The 17,991-nt window shown below is 39.7% G+C and overlaps 2 protein-coding genes across 3 annotated transcripts; one reads left to right on the top strand and one right to left on the bottom strand.

Moving 5' to 3' along the window:
• Window positions 1-3,152: 3,152 nt before the first annotated feature.
• On the bottom strand, window positions 3,153-10,712 carry tppp2 (tubulin polymerization-promoting protein family member 2). Of its 2 annotated transcripts, XM_035906209.2 has the most exons (6): window positions 10,573-10,712; window positions 9,579-9,770; window positions 7,593-7,746; window positions 6,559-6,744; window positions 3,458-3,656; window positions 3,153-3,376 (listed from the first exon to the last, which is right to left on the bottom strand). In XM_035906209.2, exons 2-5 carry the CDS (start codon window positions 9,767-9,769, stop codon window positions 3,597-3,599), a joined length of 591 nt encoding a protein of 196 aa, XP_035762102.2. In that variant the 5' UTR covers window position 9,770; window positions 10,573-10,712; the 3' UTR covers window positions 3,153-3,376; window positions 3,458-3,596. The 2 variants fall into 2 exon arrangements, with proteins under 2 accessions (XP_035762102.2, XP_087698016.1); XM_087841890.1 differs by lacking the exons at window positions 3,153-3,376; window positions 3,458-3,656 and having other exon boundaries at window positions 6,395-6,744.
• Window positions 10,713-13,883: 3,171 nt separating this feature from the next.
• Window positions 13,884-17,372, top strand: ftr84 (finTRIM family, member 84). The gene is made up of 7 exons (XM_035906412.2): window positions 13,884-14,456; window positions 15,257-15,352; window positions 15,533-15,766; window positions 16,262-16,418; window positions 16,516-16,572; window positions 16,685-16,738; window positions 16,840-17,372. The coding sequence occupies exons 1-7, from the start codon at window positions 13,884-13,886 to the stop codon at window positions 17,370-17,372; spliced, it is 1,704 nt and encodes a 567-aa protein (XP_035762305.2).
• Window positions 17,373-17,991: the final 619 nt, after the last annotated feature.

Genomic DNA, 17,991 nt, shown 5'->3' with positions numbered 1-17,991 from the left:
TGGCGCAGGATCTCACATGGTAAGTTCACACAAACAGCATACACCTTCACAGACAGCACAGTGTTACGTCATGCAGCGCATTGTGACAGGTATGACCGCAGCGAGGTGTGACCTGTGTATCCGATTTCACTGGTGTGACGTTACGCAGCCTTTGCAGATGGCAGCGCGGTATACTACAGTGAAAGCCCCAAACTGAGCAGCAATGAGACTTCCAAGAGTGAGGAAAACCCCACCGGCTGATGTGACTGTCCAACACCTACTTGAAAAAGGTGTTACCTTTGCTATGGGAACTAAGACAGGAAGGTAGCAACTGTTTGCCCCTCCTGTCATATGCCAACATGCCTCGAGCGAAGCACAAGTCAAATTTGTATGTTGTATCTGCTGGTGGTGTGTTTATCTGTAGTTGCTTTTAATTGTTTCCATTCAATGTACAACCACAGTGAGAGGTTGATTAATATTGCCAGCAAAACTCGTTCCTTGTGTTAGTCTCCACCAGGGCTGTCCTTTGTCAAAGATTATGTTCAAAACTTTCATGGATAGAATTTGTACGTGCAGCCAAGGGGTGGCAGCTGTTACTGTCAGTGGGTCTTATGTCTGCTGTTTGTAGCTGATGACTGCAGAGGATGATAATTAGCACCTACAAATCTTAGGCCATGTTTCTTTCTGGATCAGGCAAGAGTGGAGCATGAGATTGACAGATTAGTCCAGATGCTTAACGGGTCTGTTTTGGTCCTACACTCAACTAGTGGGTAGTGACTCAAAGAATGAGATTGTGAACACAAGCACTAGAAATTTGTTTTCCTCAAAAAGTTAGTTTTCCTGTTCTCCCTTAAACCGCGCTGCCAGTCAAACCGCACAGGCAGCACAGTGTGATGGGTGTGACGGCAGGGTGTTTCTAATCTGTATGACCGATGTGAAGTCATGCAACCTTCGCAGACAGCAGCACCTTGTTACGTCACGCTGAGTGGTGTGACGGGTGTGACGGCAGTGCGGTGTGACCGGTGCGAAGTCACGCAGCCTTCACAGAAGGCTGCGCGGTGTTAAGTCATTCAGCCTTAGCAGACGGCAGTGCGGTGTTACGTCAGGGGTGTACCATCTCACCCTCAATGTCACAAAAACAGAAGAGATGGTAGTGGACTTCTAGAGGTGTAGTAAAGCATAACCCCGAACACCATCAACGGCGCTGCTGTGGAAAGATTGAACAACTTCCGTTTCCTAGCTGTACATCTGGCGGAGGATCTCACATGGTCAGTTCACACGAACAACATACCCCTTCATAGACTACGCAGTTTGACGGGTGTGACAAACCGCGCTACCCATGACACTGTGGTTCCCGTGAAACCACGCTACCCGTGAAACCGCGCTACCCGCGAAACCGCGCTACCCGTGAAACCGTGCTGCCCGTGAAACCGCGCTGCCCGTGAAAATGCGCTACCCGTGAAACTGTGATACCCGTTAAACTGAGCTACCCGTGAAAACGCGCTCATACATCATACAGCATCAAAGGGAGTTGGGCCACTGTCAGTCATCTTTAAGAAAAAAGATTATATTTGTCATGTCGATGGGAAGCTTCCCAGCCTGGAAGTTATCCAAACTTTGGAGACTTCACTAGATCTAACTGAGACCTCTGGGGTTATGCTATACGTAAAAGAGAGAGCTTATACTACAGTGAAAGCCCAAAACTGAGCAGCAATGAGACTTCCAAGAGTGAGGAAAACCCCACCGGCTGATGTGACTGTCCAACACCTACTTGAAAAAGGTGTTACCTTTGCTATGGGAACTAAGACAGGAAGGTAGCAACTGTTTGCCTCTCCTGTCATATGCCAACATGCCTCGAGCGAAGCACGAGTCAAAGTTGTATGTTGTATGTAGATTGTGAACACAAGCACTAGAAATTTGTTTTCCTCAAAAAGCGTCTGTTCTCCCTTAAACCGCGTTTCCAGTCAAACCGTGCAGGCAGCACGGTGTGATGGGTGTGACGGACAGTGTGACGGACAGTGTGACGGGTGTGACAGCAGGGTGTTTCTAATCTGTATGACCGATGTGACGTCATGCAACCTTCGCAGACAGCAGCACCTTGTCAGGCTGAGTGGTATGACGGGTGTGACCGTCAGTCAGTTCACACGAACAACACAGTGCAGTGTTATGTCAAGCAGCGCAGTGTGACGGGTGTGACAAACCGCGCTACCCGTGAAACCGTGCTGCCTGTGAAACTGCGCTGCTCATGAAAACGCGCTACCCTTGAAACCGTGATACCCGTTAAAAGTTGGTTTTTCGGAAGGGAGTCAGACTAGAGCTGCTTCATCGAAAGTAGACAGTTGAGGTTGTACCAACAGGAATGCTTCCTAGAGGAGGTGTTTCGGACATAACCTACACGCAGGAGGTGCAGGAGCAAACCTGGGACATGGGAGAGAATATATCTCTGATGTTTATTGTGGTGAAATTGATTGTTTTACATTAGAATCAAATAGTTAAAAACTGTAATTTGTATTTTTCATTTATAAAATGTGCAAAATTAACTAACTTTGCATTAGTAATAAAAATATTAATTTTTCCTTTAGATTACGTAACTAATAATTTTGTGAGAATAAATAAGATTCACTCTTATATTTGCTCCTTACACTAATTTATTTGGAAGTCAGGTATTTCAGGTTGATGAAAGTTAAAGACAAAACCTGCAAAAGATTGTAGATGAATTTAAGCAAAAACTGCTGTTTTATCATCATCCAGAGAACAGTTTTGAAAGTCCTTCAAGAAGCCTGGAGAACTATTCCTGAAGACTACTTAAAGAAATGACGAGAAAGCTTTTCTAAAAGGATTTCTAAAGAATAAAGAGGGTCATACCAAATACTGGCTTTCAAGCTCAATAGACTGTACAAACTCTGTTTTTGTCTCATATGCTGATCTCCGACCTGTATCCCCATGTGATGTCTGTGTTGTGTGTGTAAAGTGGGGGGGGGGTCCTATTTCACTGCAGGGCAACCTGCACGTGGCGAATAAAGCCTTGATTGATTGATTGATTGATTGATTGATTGATTGATTGATTGATATGCTGTATTTCCACATATTTTTGCATCTATTTGTTACGGCCGAGAGGGCCAGGCTGTGGGTGTGGACTCAAATGCAGACATAGAGGGAGGCAAAACGGGCGCGAACACAGTGCTTTATTTACAGTGCCTAGTTAACTTACAAAGCAGGAAACTATGAATGCTATGAACGGAGAATGCTATGAACTGTGGAAGCTACAAACTGAGAACTATGAGGCCAAACTATGAGCATGAAACTCTGACTGAGTGTTATGACTAGGTGCAAGATTTCATGGACGGATCCTGGGAATGGAAAAAGGGGCAGCGGCTTGGATGGAGGTATGCAGTCACTATAATGAGAGAAGACAAGCAGTCAGTGGCAGTCTAGTGAATCATAGCCAAAGGATTTGACTGTGGTGGTTAGGGCTTACGCGTTGCAGGTGAAAGTGTCATGCGAGGAGGGGGTGTCCAAAGGGGTCCGGGTGAGGAGTGTCCAGAGAGGGTCCAGAATATACTTGGAGCAAAGGGACTTGGCAGGTAGGCAGGCAGGTGGACAGCCAGATGACAGAACTAGCATCCAGGCAGAGATGTGAGTAGTTCAGCTTGGGAAGCGTGACTGTCAGGTGGGTCCTATGACAAAGAAAACACAGTGAGGAGAAATGCAATTATTAAGGGCTCTCACAAGGGCTTGGCGGCCTAGCACTAACATGAGTTAGCAGTAAATCTGGCAGAGGTCTGTTGTGAGTGCTGGTCTTATATGCTGGTGACTTGATTGGAATCAGGTGTGAAAGCTGATTGGAGTCTCTGCCTGAAGGTGGAGCCCAGCAGAGTGGAAAAACCCCGCACTCACCCGGACCATGACACTATTTCCGTTTTCCTGCCAAAATGTAAAAAAAATGGGGGATGGCTCAAGACTTTTGCACAGTATTGCAAGTATTATATAAAAAATACAAACCTGGGTGTTATTATGTTTCTCCCAAATATTTATTTGTGTAGTTGCAAGTGACAAATCCTTTTGTTGGGTTATCACTACTCAATTTTGGCTTTTCATACGTCATTTCACGCCATGTAGTCTTGATGAATGACACACTAAACCTTACTTTCATGTTAACACAAAACATGTAACGATTTTCTTTTTAACAACATGAGAAAAGTTTAAAATGATCACTGACGTGACATAGGATACGTGTCTGCACGCTTTTTATACTCACTCCCATAACATGTTGAGACAGTTACAAAATCAGCTTCTCCATTTTCCTTTTTTAAGTGATCTCATGCTGTGTTGTTTTCTGGACCAGCATGCTGTTTTCTGCAAATATGAAACACTGTGCATCATTTTATGGATAGAAAATATCTTTAGATAGGATCTCTAAATGGCATCAGCAGGGCTAAAAATTAGGTTCGGTCATAGCAGAGCTCTATTTTGAACATAAAGTTTCACAGGGGGCAGTCTTTAGAAGCAAGCCACTTGAGATTTTTCACTCCTAAAATGGCACAGACAGAAGTCTGTGCCGTTGTTTGTTCAATCACAAACAACGGCACAGACTTTTATTTATTTTAATGTAGGCTACTTCACAAGTGTCACGTTTGGTGATACTGAAATAGGTTCATTGCCTTTACAGAGCTGTGATTTGTACATGTGGTTATATGTAGATGTAAATGGGATAGAAAACAAAGACAATATTGCTCTCTGATCATCTTTCCGAAAAATATAGAAACTAAAAGGTGAGAATGAGCTTGTGCAGAACAGTTTACAAACAGTGAGCATGCATTATAAGTGCAAAACTAAAGGCAGTTATGTAGAACAAGCTTATTTGGGCATAAAAACAGAAACATTCAGTGCATACACAAAATTTTGCTTAATTCGTACAGTGCTTTGTGGAACATGCTCAGAGTAAAGGGGGAGGTTATGTTTAAAAACTGAATATTGTTACTCTGCCAGCTGTGGGCGGAGGAGAACGACATTATCTGGCTTGTGCCTTGTGCCATAAAATGCATTCAATTACTGTGAATGTACTTTAGTCTGCAGCATAATATTTAATTTAAATAGATCAGGACCATAAAAAATATGTTTTAGGATGAATCACAGTTTTACAGTTGGTCAGTAGCCTTTTATTTCTCTTACACACACACACACAAAACCACACAAAATATGTAAAACTGTTATTTTAACAGAAATGTATAAATGCACCCACTGGACATGGCACTAAAATTGAGAGAAGGAAAGTTCAATGAAGAATATATTTTATTATATTTTTTACTCCTTTACAAGTGAATCCCTCCAATTTATTCCAGCTATTCCCAATCACTCCTGCTCTTCCAGGCTGTCAAAGTCTTTACGTTCACAAATTCTGGCAGCAGCACATCTGACCTTAACTCTTCTCTTTCATGTTCCCATAAACCAATTGATTTGTTATTGCAGAGCCCAACACCAGCATTTCCTCCAGGAGATTCATCTTAGACATTCCATGTTTCTCTTACTGGCTTCATTTCAGTCAGCTTAACGCTACTCCATTTAGCAAAATTTAGTGCAGATAATGCATAACAGGCATAAATCATACAATAAACCCTTCAGAGGATTATGCAAATCTTGAGTTGAATTGTTTTGGATTATTTGAGGACTGACATAGAAATGTGTAAAGAGAAAAACAGAACATGGAGAAAGGTCAGTAGTTTTGTTGCAGTTGTTCTGTATGTATCTAAGGCCTCACTCACACAGGCCTAAAGACTGGTCAGCAACACCTTGGCAACCACTGGGGAAAAGTGTGCATACCCCAAAGGGCTGACAAGTGGTTGCTGGCAGTTACTAGGTAAAATTGGTTGCTGGACTGCAAACCTCGCGAACAAAACTTGGTTGCTTTGGTTGCTTGCATGCATGCCACCCATACTTTGCATGTACTGAGAGGTAGTGAAGTTTCACTATTGCTTGGTGACTACCAACAACCTCCAGCAACCAATCACCAACTGTTTGAGAAAAAAAACAATTTCTCCCTAGAAGCTGGTACTTGCCAGAATGTTGCTGACCAGTCCTTATGTCTGTGCTTAATAATCAAAGAGTGTTGCACTGTGTTCGTTCATGCCTATTGCATTTTTCTAAATAAACTGTTAAAAACTATTAATTTTATACTATGAAACTATGATGAAAATAATGGGCACTGATTGGTCATGTAACAAAGGCACTGAAATATAAAATGAAAAGCTCGCAGAGCAGCTACTGATATAGCGTCATTCTTGATACCAGCTATGTTTTTATCCTTTGCATTATAATTAACAGAGCATAGCAATGTATCATAGTATTCACACTAACGGCTATATAGTTAGTAAGGCACAGTGTATAGCAAAGCAGAGTAACAATATGAAGCATGTAGTTTCTTTTTTGGTTCCAGCAGAAAATACACAGAACACTTTTACTTGTATACATCATGAAATTCCCACTTTGTTTTGTTTAACTAAATAAAACAGGCATTAACTTCTGTTTAGTACCCCTAACTAAGTTATTGGTGAAACACAATAATGGCTAGCAGTGTTATGCCTCTTTCACTTTGTCTTCATAAGTGCCGCTGCCCTTGTAAGCTGCCACATAACCACTGGTGTCTGGGATGTCCTCACGTCCAGCCTTTCCTTTGCCTTTTCCTGTATCATCAAACCGCTCCTTGTGTGAACCAGTGTACTTGGAGGTGTCAGTCAGTCTGTCCACTGCTGCTGCCTTGGTAGCTTTCTAAAAATAATGGAAGACAGAATACTGATATAGTAAACTTTTTTTTATTTTTTCCCCTTTTAACTCAGTAAAACAAAAATTCTGTATTGTAGTGTCTCTTTAAAGATGCAGTGTGTTGTATCTAGAGTTTCTTTGGTAATCCAGGTATATATCCAAAATAACACACTGACAGTCAACAATTTTTTCTGATTTGTGACCTAAACAGTTGCACAAAGATTTGGTCATCAAAAACAAAAAACAAAAAAAGGTAGCACTTTCTATTCCAGCTCAGTAATAAAGTGGTAACAGTGGGGTGATAAGGTGGAAACAAGAACATAATAATGTGGTCATTTCTACGTTATTACTACCCAATTACCATGGTAATAACCAATCCTAGTAATATTATGGTAGCATCATTATCACCTTATTACCGAGGTGTATTGGGCACTTATTATCCAATTACATACATTTCAGTGTAATATTACTCAACTGTAACCACTGCTGCTATCATGATATTACTTGAAATTTAAGTGGTTATTACGATGATAATTGAGTTGTAATAAGGTAGAAATTACCACATTATTACAGTCTTGTTTCCACCTTGCTACCCTACTGTTACCACTGTATTAGCAAGCTGTAATAGGAAGTGCAACACAAAAGAACAAAACATGTTAATACATTAATCTCACTTAAACAAATTTTACCTAAGATGATCTATTTTAAAGTTTAAATTTAATTGTATGGTTGAGGGTCAATCAAACTACTACTACATATATAAGTTTAAAGGGATGTATAAGTGTAGTACCTGGTTGCTGCCGACTTCTAAGCAGCGAATTTTGAGTTTATTATGGTTATGACTTAATACTCACAGTAACACCAATGTTGGCAGGTTCTTTACCAACAACGAGACCATAAAGCTGCTGAAGTGCCTCTTCCTTGTTCTTGCCTTTAAAACGTTTGGGAGCCAACTCTGTCAGGGCCTGATTAAACTGCTCAAATGTGATTACACGAACTGACTTTGCCCTGAGGAAACACAGAGTGTTGCCAACTATATTTTGAGAGAAATAACAAAATTAATAATATAATATACACTGCTCAAAATAATGAACAGAAAACCTTTTAATCAGTTTATGGCATCAAGTCAATTACATTATTAATCTGGTCAGTTAAGCAGCAGAGGTTGTTGTTAATTAGTTTCAGCTGCTCTGGTGTTGATGAAATTAACAACAGGTGCACTAGATGGGTAACAATGACACAACCCACAAAAGTGGAATGGCTTTTCAGGTGGACACCTCTGACATTTTTTCTCTCGTCATCTTTTTTTATTTTTGTTTCACTAGTTTTCCATTTGACTAAGGTCAGGGTCAATACTGGAAGCATGAGGTGATATCTAGATCCTACAGAGATTCCACACGTACTCCAACTCCTCCAGGATCACACATTAATACCTGCCTGTCTGACCAAACAATCAGAAATAGTGTTCATGAGATCGCAAAGACCTCGAGCATATAACCCCAGTGTTGGCCTCTCCATGCTGGCTTCCTGTTCCTTACAGGATCCAATTTAAAATTATACTTTTTGCTTTAAAATCACTAAACGGCCAAGCTACCTCTTACCTAAGTTCCTATTTATTTATGGTCCAGAAAGAACCATGAAGTCCAATTCAAAACTAATGTTATCCAACAGTCTACACATAAATCTCATGGCAACATAGCCTTCTCTGTGGCACGTCGCAGACTTTGTAATAGTCTGCCTCTAAATATAAGATATCCACAAACAATGGAACATTTTAAATCTTTAAAGACCCATTTTTATGGACTGGCTTTTAGCTCACATTGACCCATATATATATATATATATATATTTTTTTTTTTAACCGCCTTAGCTGTTGTTGTTTTAGTTGCATTTATTGTCTTACTGTTTTATTCCTTTTCTTTCATATTTTATTGCATCATTGTCATGCATTTTACTTATTTTAGTTACATTTTAGTTTTTAAAGCGCCTTGTGCAGCATGAGCTATTTGAAATGTGCTATATAAATAAACTTCACCTTGACTTCTACAGACCAGTCAACAGCACCCTGACTGCCACTAGGTATCGAGGTGAAATCCTTGGACCCACTGTCACACACAATGCTCAGTCTCATGTGGCGAAGGTATGCAGGCAGTTCCTGGAGGATGAAGGAATCGATACTACTGACTGGACCTCACACTCTCCTGACTTACATCCAATAGAACACCTCTGGGACATTACGTTTCTGTCCAGCCAATGCTCTCTGGTTGGACCTCACACTGTCCAAGAGCTCAGTGATGCCTTGGTACAGATCTGGTAGGATATTTCCCAAGGATACCATTTGTTGTTTCATTAGGAGTATAGCCCAACAATGTTAGATGTGCATACAAGCACGTGGGGGACAAATAAACTAGTGAGTACCATTCTTACAATAATTGCTGCAATGAACTTGCAAAATGGACTCAACTACTGCATCATTTTTTTAACCTTGACTTTCATGGTGTCTTTGAATTCAGTCCTCTGTGGGTTGATCATTTACACATCCACCAAATGTTGTGAAATTTGATGCACTTTCAAAGTGTTCCTTTCTTTTTGAGCAGTGTATACTGTCAAGGGACAAGCAATAAGTAGATGCTACAATGCTATAATGTGATTATGAGATGTCTTAAAACCTTTGCATTTACATGAATCATGAAGTTTATTCTGTAAGGTAGTCCCAAAACAACAGAGAGCGAGTCACTAACTAAAAATTGACTGTACAGTTACTGAAAACCAATAACCACATTGTGACACACATTCAAACCATTATGGTTTTGCTGTGCAAAGTCAAAATGAAATCTTACTTGACTTTGCTGAAAACGATGTCCACGTCTGTGGTAGTCACATTCTTCCCATCAGTGATGTTGCAGTCTTTGCAGAGCTTTGCAAAATTCTTGCCGTTCATCTCCTTCCCTGTAGCTTTTGTGTCTCCGTGGACTGCAAACTTCTGGAAGGAAGTCTTGACCTCTTCTTGTGACACCGAACCCTCGGCCATGCTGACAGATGAACACATGCAGTTTTTAGTCAATTCAAATACAAAATATTTTAACACTTTGTTCTCTTGATTAAAATAATAATCTAAAAAAAAGGACCTTAAATAGTTTGGATAAAATGTCCTTTGTGAAGACATTTTGTAAAAAAAAAGAATTAAAGTAATAACTCTAGGTTAACTGGCTGCTGGCCTGCCAAGACATAGCTGCCAAGATAGTGCATCTAATTTTCTCTCTGTCTTACACACACACTTTTACTGTGTATCCATCATTATGCTAGTGTGTCTAAAACTGCACTCAAGCCCATTTAATTCAATCAACTCAATTTCCAAATGGCTTCTCTGCTGTTCAGTCTATAGTGAATGAACAAACACATTCCTTCTCCTTCTCTTCTGCCCCGTCTCTCCATCACACTCACTGACACTTACTTATTCATGAGTTAAGTGTTACCAAATGTGGCTTTTGATCGAGCTACACTGATATGAATTTTATATTAAATATTCACTGCATATAAAAATAACCATAAAAACAAATAGCACAGAAAATGTTTTAATGAACACTTTAAAACTAATGCATTTTAGTATGGCGTCATCTCAGTTTATGAATAATCCTAATAATAATAATAATAATAATAATAATAATAATAATTACCTGTGCTGGTGGGTGTAAAAATATACATCAAACTATTATTACATGTAATCTTTCCATATTTTTTTTCAAGATTATTTCTACTGCCCTCTCACTGCAGCACTGCAGGTTCTAGATGATACAACAGTAAAGCACTAAATCACAAAAATATAAGATGTACCTGCTAAATGGAAGGATGCCGTGTGGATAGTTAGCCAAATCCGGAATTGCTAACAGCTGCTTGATCTCTTTCTCCGCTTCTGCCGCTCCTCCTTCCTGCCACTCCCAGGCTGTCTGACAGTTACGTAAAGGATGGAAGGATGCAGAGAGGCAAGGAGAAATGGGAGGGAATGGAAGGGGGAGAGAGTACCGACAAGCACAGGCAATGACATCATGGGTGCTCAGCCTCTCTTCTGTCAGCTCACTGTTATTAGCTTCCTGCCTCTCTCACAGACTTGCTCAAGGCTTTGTTATGCTATACAACATTTGGTGGAGTTAAACCTTTACCAACATTCTCTTGTACACAAATAAATTTTGCTGTTCAGTTCTTTACCCAAAATGATTTTTTACCATGCTCTTTTTCTGACTGGAATATTTAATTCAACTCACAGATATATATCTGTCGTGCTCTTGCTGTCATTTTCACAATAGCCTTCTTGTTTGAGCAAAGATGAGAGTGCCCCTTGACAGAACAAAGACCAGTGACAACATAAATCTGACACTTTACAATAATAACTATTCTCTCTCGCAATATCATATCAACCACATAGAATAATGGTTCTGTAATAAATGTAATGCATAATAACGTGCCTAAAGATTCAAAACTATACCTATGACTGGAAATTTTTTGGACAGTAGCAATTTTTACTCTGTATGCCACCAAAGTTTGACACAAAAATACAATAAATGTGCAGATGAGTAATTGTTTGAGGCTGCTGGCTTTCACTATGTGAAAGCTCATTTGATTGTTTTGGCCACTTGGAGATATCCCATAACTTCAGGGTTTAATTTTTTTATTTCAGTCTGTCACGGTCCTGGGTCGGTTAGACCCAGCATTTTGAGTTTCTTATGTTTTAGTTTTTATAATAATAATAATTATTTTTTGCATTATGGATCATTTCTTATTCTCTGGTGATACTGATTTGATTATAATTATGTTCTGTTCCTTTAGCTATCCGAGGATGATGATTATTTCTGGTTTAGGTCTTGCTATCGTGCCCTCATCTTTAGTTTAGGTTGCCTGTGCTTAGTCTTCTCTGCCCGTATGTCCCTCTGTCTGTCCATGGTGTCTTGTCTAGTCCTCTGTGTCTGTTAGTTTCCTGTTTTATTCTGAAGGTCCTTGTCTTATGTGAGTGTGTGTGTACGTTTCCCCTGCCTCGTCAGTAGTGATTTTCCCCAGGTGTGTTCCCCTCCTGTCTCTCGTCCCTTGATTGCTGCCTCAGTGTATTTAAGCCCAGTGTGTCTTTGTGTCAGTGTCGCGTCGTTAACGGCTATTCATCCTCTCTCTCCCCCCCCCCCCGCCCGCCCACCCACCCACCCGTGTTCTGTTTGCCTGCCTGCTAGTTTATTTGCATTCCAGTCTAGTTAGTTCTTTGTTCAGTCTGCTTTTCCTTTCTTTTTTGCATTCTCACATGCTTGGCAAATTTATAATTACTATTTGGCTTGTATGGATGTCTACAAACTGTGGGAGGAGGATAGTGTACACAAACATAACGTACACATAGGGGGAGGAGAAAACATATTCAAATTAAAATAAAAAGGCCCCAATCTTACATATTTATATATATTTTTTACAATAATGGTGTAAAAATTAAAGATTAATATATTGTTATGTCAGCACTGTTTTTGTTTTCTTTTAACCTTTTATTTTTGTTGACGTGCTAATGGAGGCATGTGGGAACCCACGTTTTGTATTTTGTTTACAGCAATAACAGAGAAAGCTGTTTTGACATCACACACCATCATGAAACTCAGTGTTCAGTCAAATGGAAAAGGTGCAAGGACTTTACATGTTTTGTTTAATGATCTGAGACAAAGGTCTCAAGTCTCAAATGAGTTCTTTGGTCATTGGAGACTTTCCCATGGATAATTCTTTTGTCCAGTCAGATGATTCGTTGACGTGTTCTTGGAGTAATTTTTGTAGGCCAATCACTCCTGGGGGGCTTTGCTACTGTTTTCTTCATTTGTGGATTGTGGCTCTCACTGTCTCTCCACGGTGACACATTTGTCCATGCGTCACCATGCACAAGGTTTAGAAGTGGCCTAGATAAACCTTTCCAGATGAACAGCTGTCAATGAGTTTTGTCTCATCTGTTGTTGAGGTTCTGCAGATCCTGACATGTGTGATTTTTATTTTAGCTTTGTCTTTAACTTCTCTTTGTCCTCCACACCAAAGTGAAAGACTCATTGCCAGTTATCACAAACTCATGATTGCACTTTCTTGCTGCCAAGGGTGGTATAACCAGTTATTAGGTTTCAGAAGCAATAAATTTTTCATGTAGAGCTATTGAAAACTGAATTTTACATGTAATCTGGTTGTTGTTTTTTTCTAATATTAAAATTAGTTTAATGGTCTGAAACATGTAAGTTTGACAAAAGAATGAAATTAGGGCAGCAGTAAATATTTGGAAATTTGACTAAGTCTATTGATTTAATTAAACCATTTTAATTGAGGATGTTAGAACTTCCAAGGCTCGTTTTTAGCACAAGGAGCCACAGGGAAAATCACCGAGCTATGAGGGAGGCTACGACACTGACAAAAGAGAAACACAGGACTTAAATACACTGAGGGATAACAAGGGAATGAAAGACAGAAGGAGAGCACAGCTGGGAGCAATCAGGCTGGACGAGACAAGGGAAGCAAAACTAGAAACACTGACATGATACACAGACCTTCAAAGTAAAACAGGAAACACACTGACTGAACTCTAGACATGTAAAGTTAACAGCAAAAAGTCACAGTAGACACAACATGGAACACAGGGAAGCCATATTACAAAACCTAAGAACTAAACCTATGATAACCATAACTGAAACAGTACAACAAAGGACTCAAAACATAAACCATAATATAAAAAACACAAGAACTCAAAAAGCTGGGTCAGAAAGATCCAGAACCGTGACAGATAGCCAAAGGTAGAGTTTATTTTGCTGACAACTTGACCTCACTGTGTGACCTGAAATTCCTGCTTGGTAGGCCAATTCCAGTGTATAGTGAAGACCAGAGTGATTTCACTCATGCTGGCAAAGGTGTTGTGTGGGAAGACATTATCAGGTTGTTTACTGTAGAAACAAAGCCTTCCCCTTAAATGTCAGCAGAAAGCAGCAGTATCTGGTTTGAAGAGAGGTAGGATCACAGCAGGTTATCTGGATGGACGTTTTCTGGACATCATTCTGACTGACAACACTGGACTTACCAGTCCAATATTTGATGGACTTCTAGTCAACACAAAGAATTCTTAATAATTTTCCATATTGGTCTTATTGAGCATTATGGCTGATTCTGGGTTCCCATTACCACCAGAGGCTTTCTGTCTTCTATGTGCGGACACAGTGAGAGATCCAGTCACTATCCCTTGTGGTGACACTTTCTGCCTGGAGTGCATCAAGATTTACTGGGATCAGTTCGACCACATTGGTGTGTACAGCTGCCCACAGTGCCGTGCAACATTCACACCTCGGCCTGTCCTGAAGCGAAACCTGCCAGATGTATACCATGAGCCACAACGAGAGCTTCCAGAGCTTACTCCTTTCCCGTACTTGAATCGTGAAGTCTACTGTGACTTCTGCATTGGCCGTCGCAACAAAGCCGTCAAGTCTTGTCTGATGTGTTTGGCTTACTACTGTGAAACACACGTCAAGCCTCATTATGAGTCATCTACCTTCAAGCGGCACAAACTCGTAGATGAGATGGGTCATCTGGACAGGAAGATTTGCCCACAACACGAGAAAGGTTTGGAGCTGTTCTGCCGCACTGACCAGATGTGTATTTGTGTGCTGTGTACTGTCAGAGAGCACCGCAGCCACAACATTACCTCGGCAGAAGACGAACGCATTGAGAAACAAGTGAGGGTTTTTTTGTTGTTGTTATCGCAGAGTCTATCTCAAAATCTTTTAATACTCTTTTTATTTTGATATGAAGTTTTCATCAGTTTTTGCATACATTAGATGATGAAAAGAGTCACTCTGGAGTCTAGAGCAGGAGTCTCAAATGAGCTGTGGGTCACTGCTGTCACTGTCATCTCATTGGAGGGCCACTTTAGTGTTTGAGAAGTACAAAAAAACAAAGAAGAAAACACTGACAAATATGTAGTGTTTTTTTTTTCCAAAATTTCAAATATTGTATAACAAGACAAAACTGCAAACAAGACCGCAAATTGTTTTCTCACTCTTAACTAACTGAAGCCTTTCATTGAACAACCAAATAAACACACTTTTACCCTCTTTCTGGCCAGACACGTGGCAGCATTTCTGCTATAATTTTGTTCATATTTAACAAAATAAAAATACAGACACAAGTGTACACTTTAGTTTTTAACTGCTTTTGAAAATAGTTTTCTTTACAAATAACTCTCTCACTGAACTAACACAGCCAATCCCTCAACATGTTTGCACTCTCTGCTTATATTGCCTTCATATTAAATCATTTTTTGCCCTTTAAATACCTTATTTTAACATTACACTTAACAACACACAAATCCTCCCTAACGATAAAAGCAACTTCAAAGGCCAAATTGCATTATATTTCTTCACGTCAATATACGGGCCACAAGTAGGGGTGACGTGGGCCGCAAGTGGCCCCCGGGCCAAAAGTTTGAGACCCCTGCTCTAGAGTGATAAAATCCTGTATTCTTGTCTTTTATCAGAAAGTCCTGGTGGTCACCCAAACTGAAGTCCAGCACATCATTCAAGAGAGGATGAAGGAGCTCCAGGAACTTAAGCATAATATTGATGTTCTAAAAGTAAGATCATAGCCTGGTCCAACACAAATTACTTTTCTTCATAGTAAATTTGACATGGTCTCATTTTTTTTTTACAGAACTGTTACATGTTAATACCACTATAAAAAGGAATCCAGTGGTAATATCAAGGATGACTATTGTAACTAAAAGCTCCTGGAAAAAACTGTCTTTACCTTTCAGAGTGCAGCCCAGCGAGCACAGGCAGAAAGTGACAAGACCTTCCATGAAATGCTGCAGGCAGTTGAACGCTGGAAGTCTGAAATCAATCAGATGATAATGGCCAACATGCAATCAGCAATGTCACAGGCTGAAGGCTATGTGGATCGTCTGGAGCAGGAGATAATGGAGCTACAACGTCAAGATGCAGAATTGCGGCAGATCCTCGAGACAGAGGACAACATTTACTTCCTGCAGGTACTGGAAAATCAGTCAGAGCTGCAATAATTCATCTCTGTCTTTCTTGCTTTGTAATGTAGCACAGAAAAAAACAGTTAATGTACTTATCTCTTCCTCCTGCACTAAGAAATATTGACACCCTTTCCGTATTTAAGACACAGCTCAAAACACACCTGTTTAGACTGGCTTATTCGCTTTAATGCTGATTTTTATCTGTTGTCACGCTCTGTTTTGTAATTTTAACTTATTTTATGTATTTTATGACTATTGTTCCTTTTATTAATTGTGTTTTTTTGTAAGGTGACCTTGGGTTTCTGAAAGGCGCCCTCAAATAAAATGTATTATTATTATTATTATTATTATCACTTCCAGCGCCTGTTGCTATAGCATACTCAGTATTTCTTGCTACCTTGTTACACTGACTAACACAAAACAAGACCACGACTTCTTTATGTATGTATTTATGTTTTTAGTAAAAAAATCATTACACTTCTTTTTCTCGATAAAAAACAGAGTTTCCCAACCCTGTGTGTTGCTCCTGAGGCCATGGTCCCCAAAGTGCTAATTAACCCTCAGTTCTCCTTTGGAGAGATGAGCAAAACGGCCAGTGACATGAAAGAAAATCTGGATGACATCTGTAAAAAGGAAATGGGCAAACTCTCCAAGACAGGTTTGTTCCAGTAGTCATTGTTAACACTTCAATTACCTTTTACTGGCTCACTAGTTTTTGCTGCAATCTAAATATAAATTAATTTATATTTTTACAGTGAGTGAAACTCCCGTGTACATATTGTTGCCAAGAAATGGAAGCAAACGACTCAAAGGTAAGTGAGTTGAATAATTTCATTCGTGCTATTTTGTACATGGCTTGCAATTTTTTAAACATAATATTGTTGCACATTTTATAACATATGTTATGTTTTTATATTCAAACAGTTCCTTCGAATGTAGATTTTCAGGAGCCAAAAAACAGAACAGACTTCTTAAGATGTAAGTACATTTTATGGTTCAGAATTAGTACTCAAAAGCAACATTTTAATGTTATCTAAACAGAAGATATTTATAAATGTATGTTGTGGCTGTGTTTTCAGATGCCTGCAAGCTGTCCTTTGATCCTAACACAGTTTATAAAGAGCTGGTTTTGATAGATGGGAATCAGAAGGTCACCCGGAAGAAAACAACCCAGTTTTACCCAGATCATCCAGATCGCTTTGATGGCTACTCCCAAGTTCTGTGCAAGGAGCCTCTCACTGGTTTCAGGTTTTACTGGGAAGCTGAATGGAGTGGAGAATTTTCCATAGGGGTGGCTTACAGGAGCATCAGCCGTAAAGGGAAGAATTCACACAGCCTGCTTGGCTACAATGACAAGTCTTGGAGTCTCCTTTGCTCAGACTCTGGTTACTCTGCCTGGCACAACAAAGTAGACAGAGACCTTCCTGGTGCTGGTAGGGCTACACGCATTGGTGTGTACCTAGATTATCCTGGAAACACAGTGGCCTTTTACTCAGTGTCAGGCACTATGACACCTATCCATAGATTCAAAGCTCAGTTTACCGAGCCTTTGTATGCTGGCTTTGGTGTAGGTTCCTCAGTTACCCTCTGCCAGCTAAAACAGCCTTATTAACTAAAAAGTGCAAAAATTACCCATTACCAGTAAAGAATTTACACCGATACAATATATAAATAATAATGACATACATTGCAAAATGCAATATACTACCAGTTATACTAGCAAAATACACAGGATACAACAACAAAATTTACACCAGGAAAACTTCTTAGTAAACAGTTGCCTGTTTACAACAAATGTGGACCAAGTTTGGGGCAATGGGGTCAAATTATCTCTGACCACACCCAGCCACAATCTTTCCTCTGGCTTAGTCTGGTCTTTTGCACATGTAAACTGATATCACTGGAGTCGTGGATACATCTCAAAATCACTCCTGCAAAGTAAGAAATTGAACCCCTGGTCAGGGAATGTTAAATTACTCTGAATTATAAATGCGTTTTAAGATAAAACTTTCTAGAATTAATGTATTAAATGTAGAAATGCTATAAATCTACAAATATTTGCTTAGAGAAAAATACTAGGGTTAGATAATAATAAAAAACTAATTTGCTAATATTAGGGGCAGTCTGTCAGTCATTAAAAAAGACAGATACACGTGTCCTAAGCATAGCATGTGCTACATTTTATGTTATAACAGCCTTTATTATTATTTGGTATTCATTGCTGTACTTAA

This window comes from Neolamprologus brichardi, chromosome 6 (assembly GCF_056152115.1).
Source record: "Neolamprologus brichardi isolate AB-2024 chromosome 6, ASM5615211v1, whole genome shotgun sequence".
Lineage (NCBI taxonomy): Eukaryota > Metazoa > Chordata > Actinopteri > Cichliformes > Cichlidae > Neolamprologus > Neolamprologus brichardi.
The sequence above is the reverse complement of the archived record's forward strand: the minus strand, read 5'-3'. Positions and strand labels throughout refer to the sequence as shown.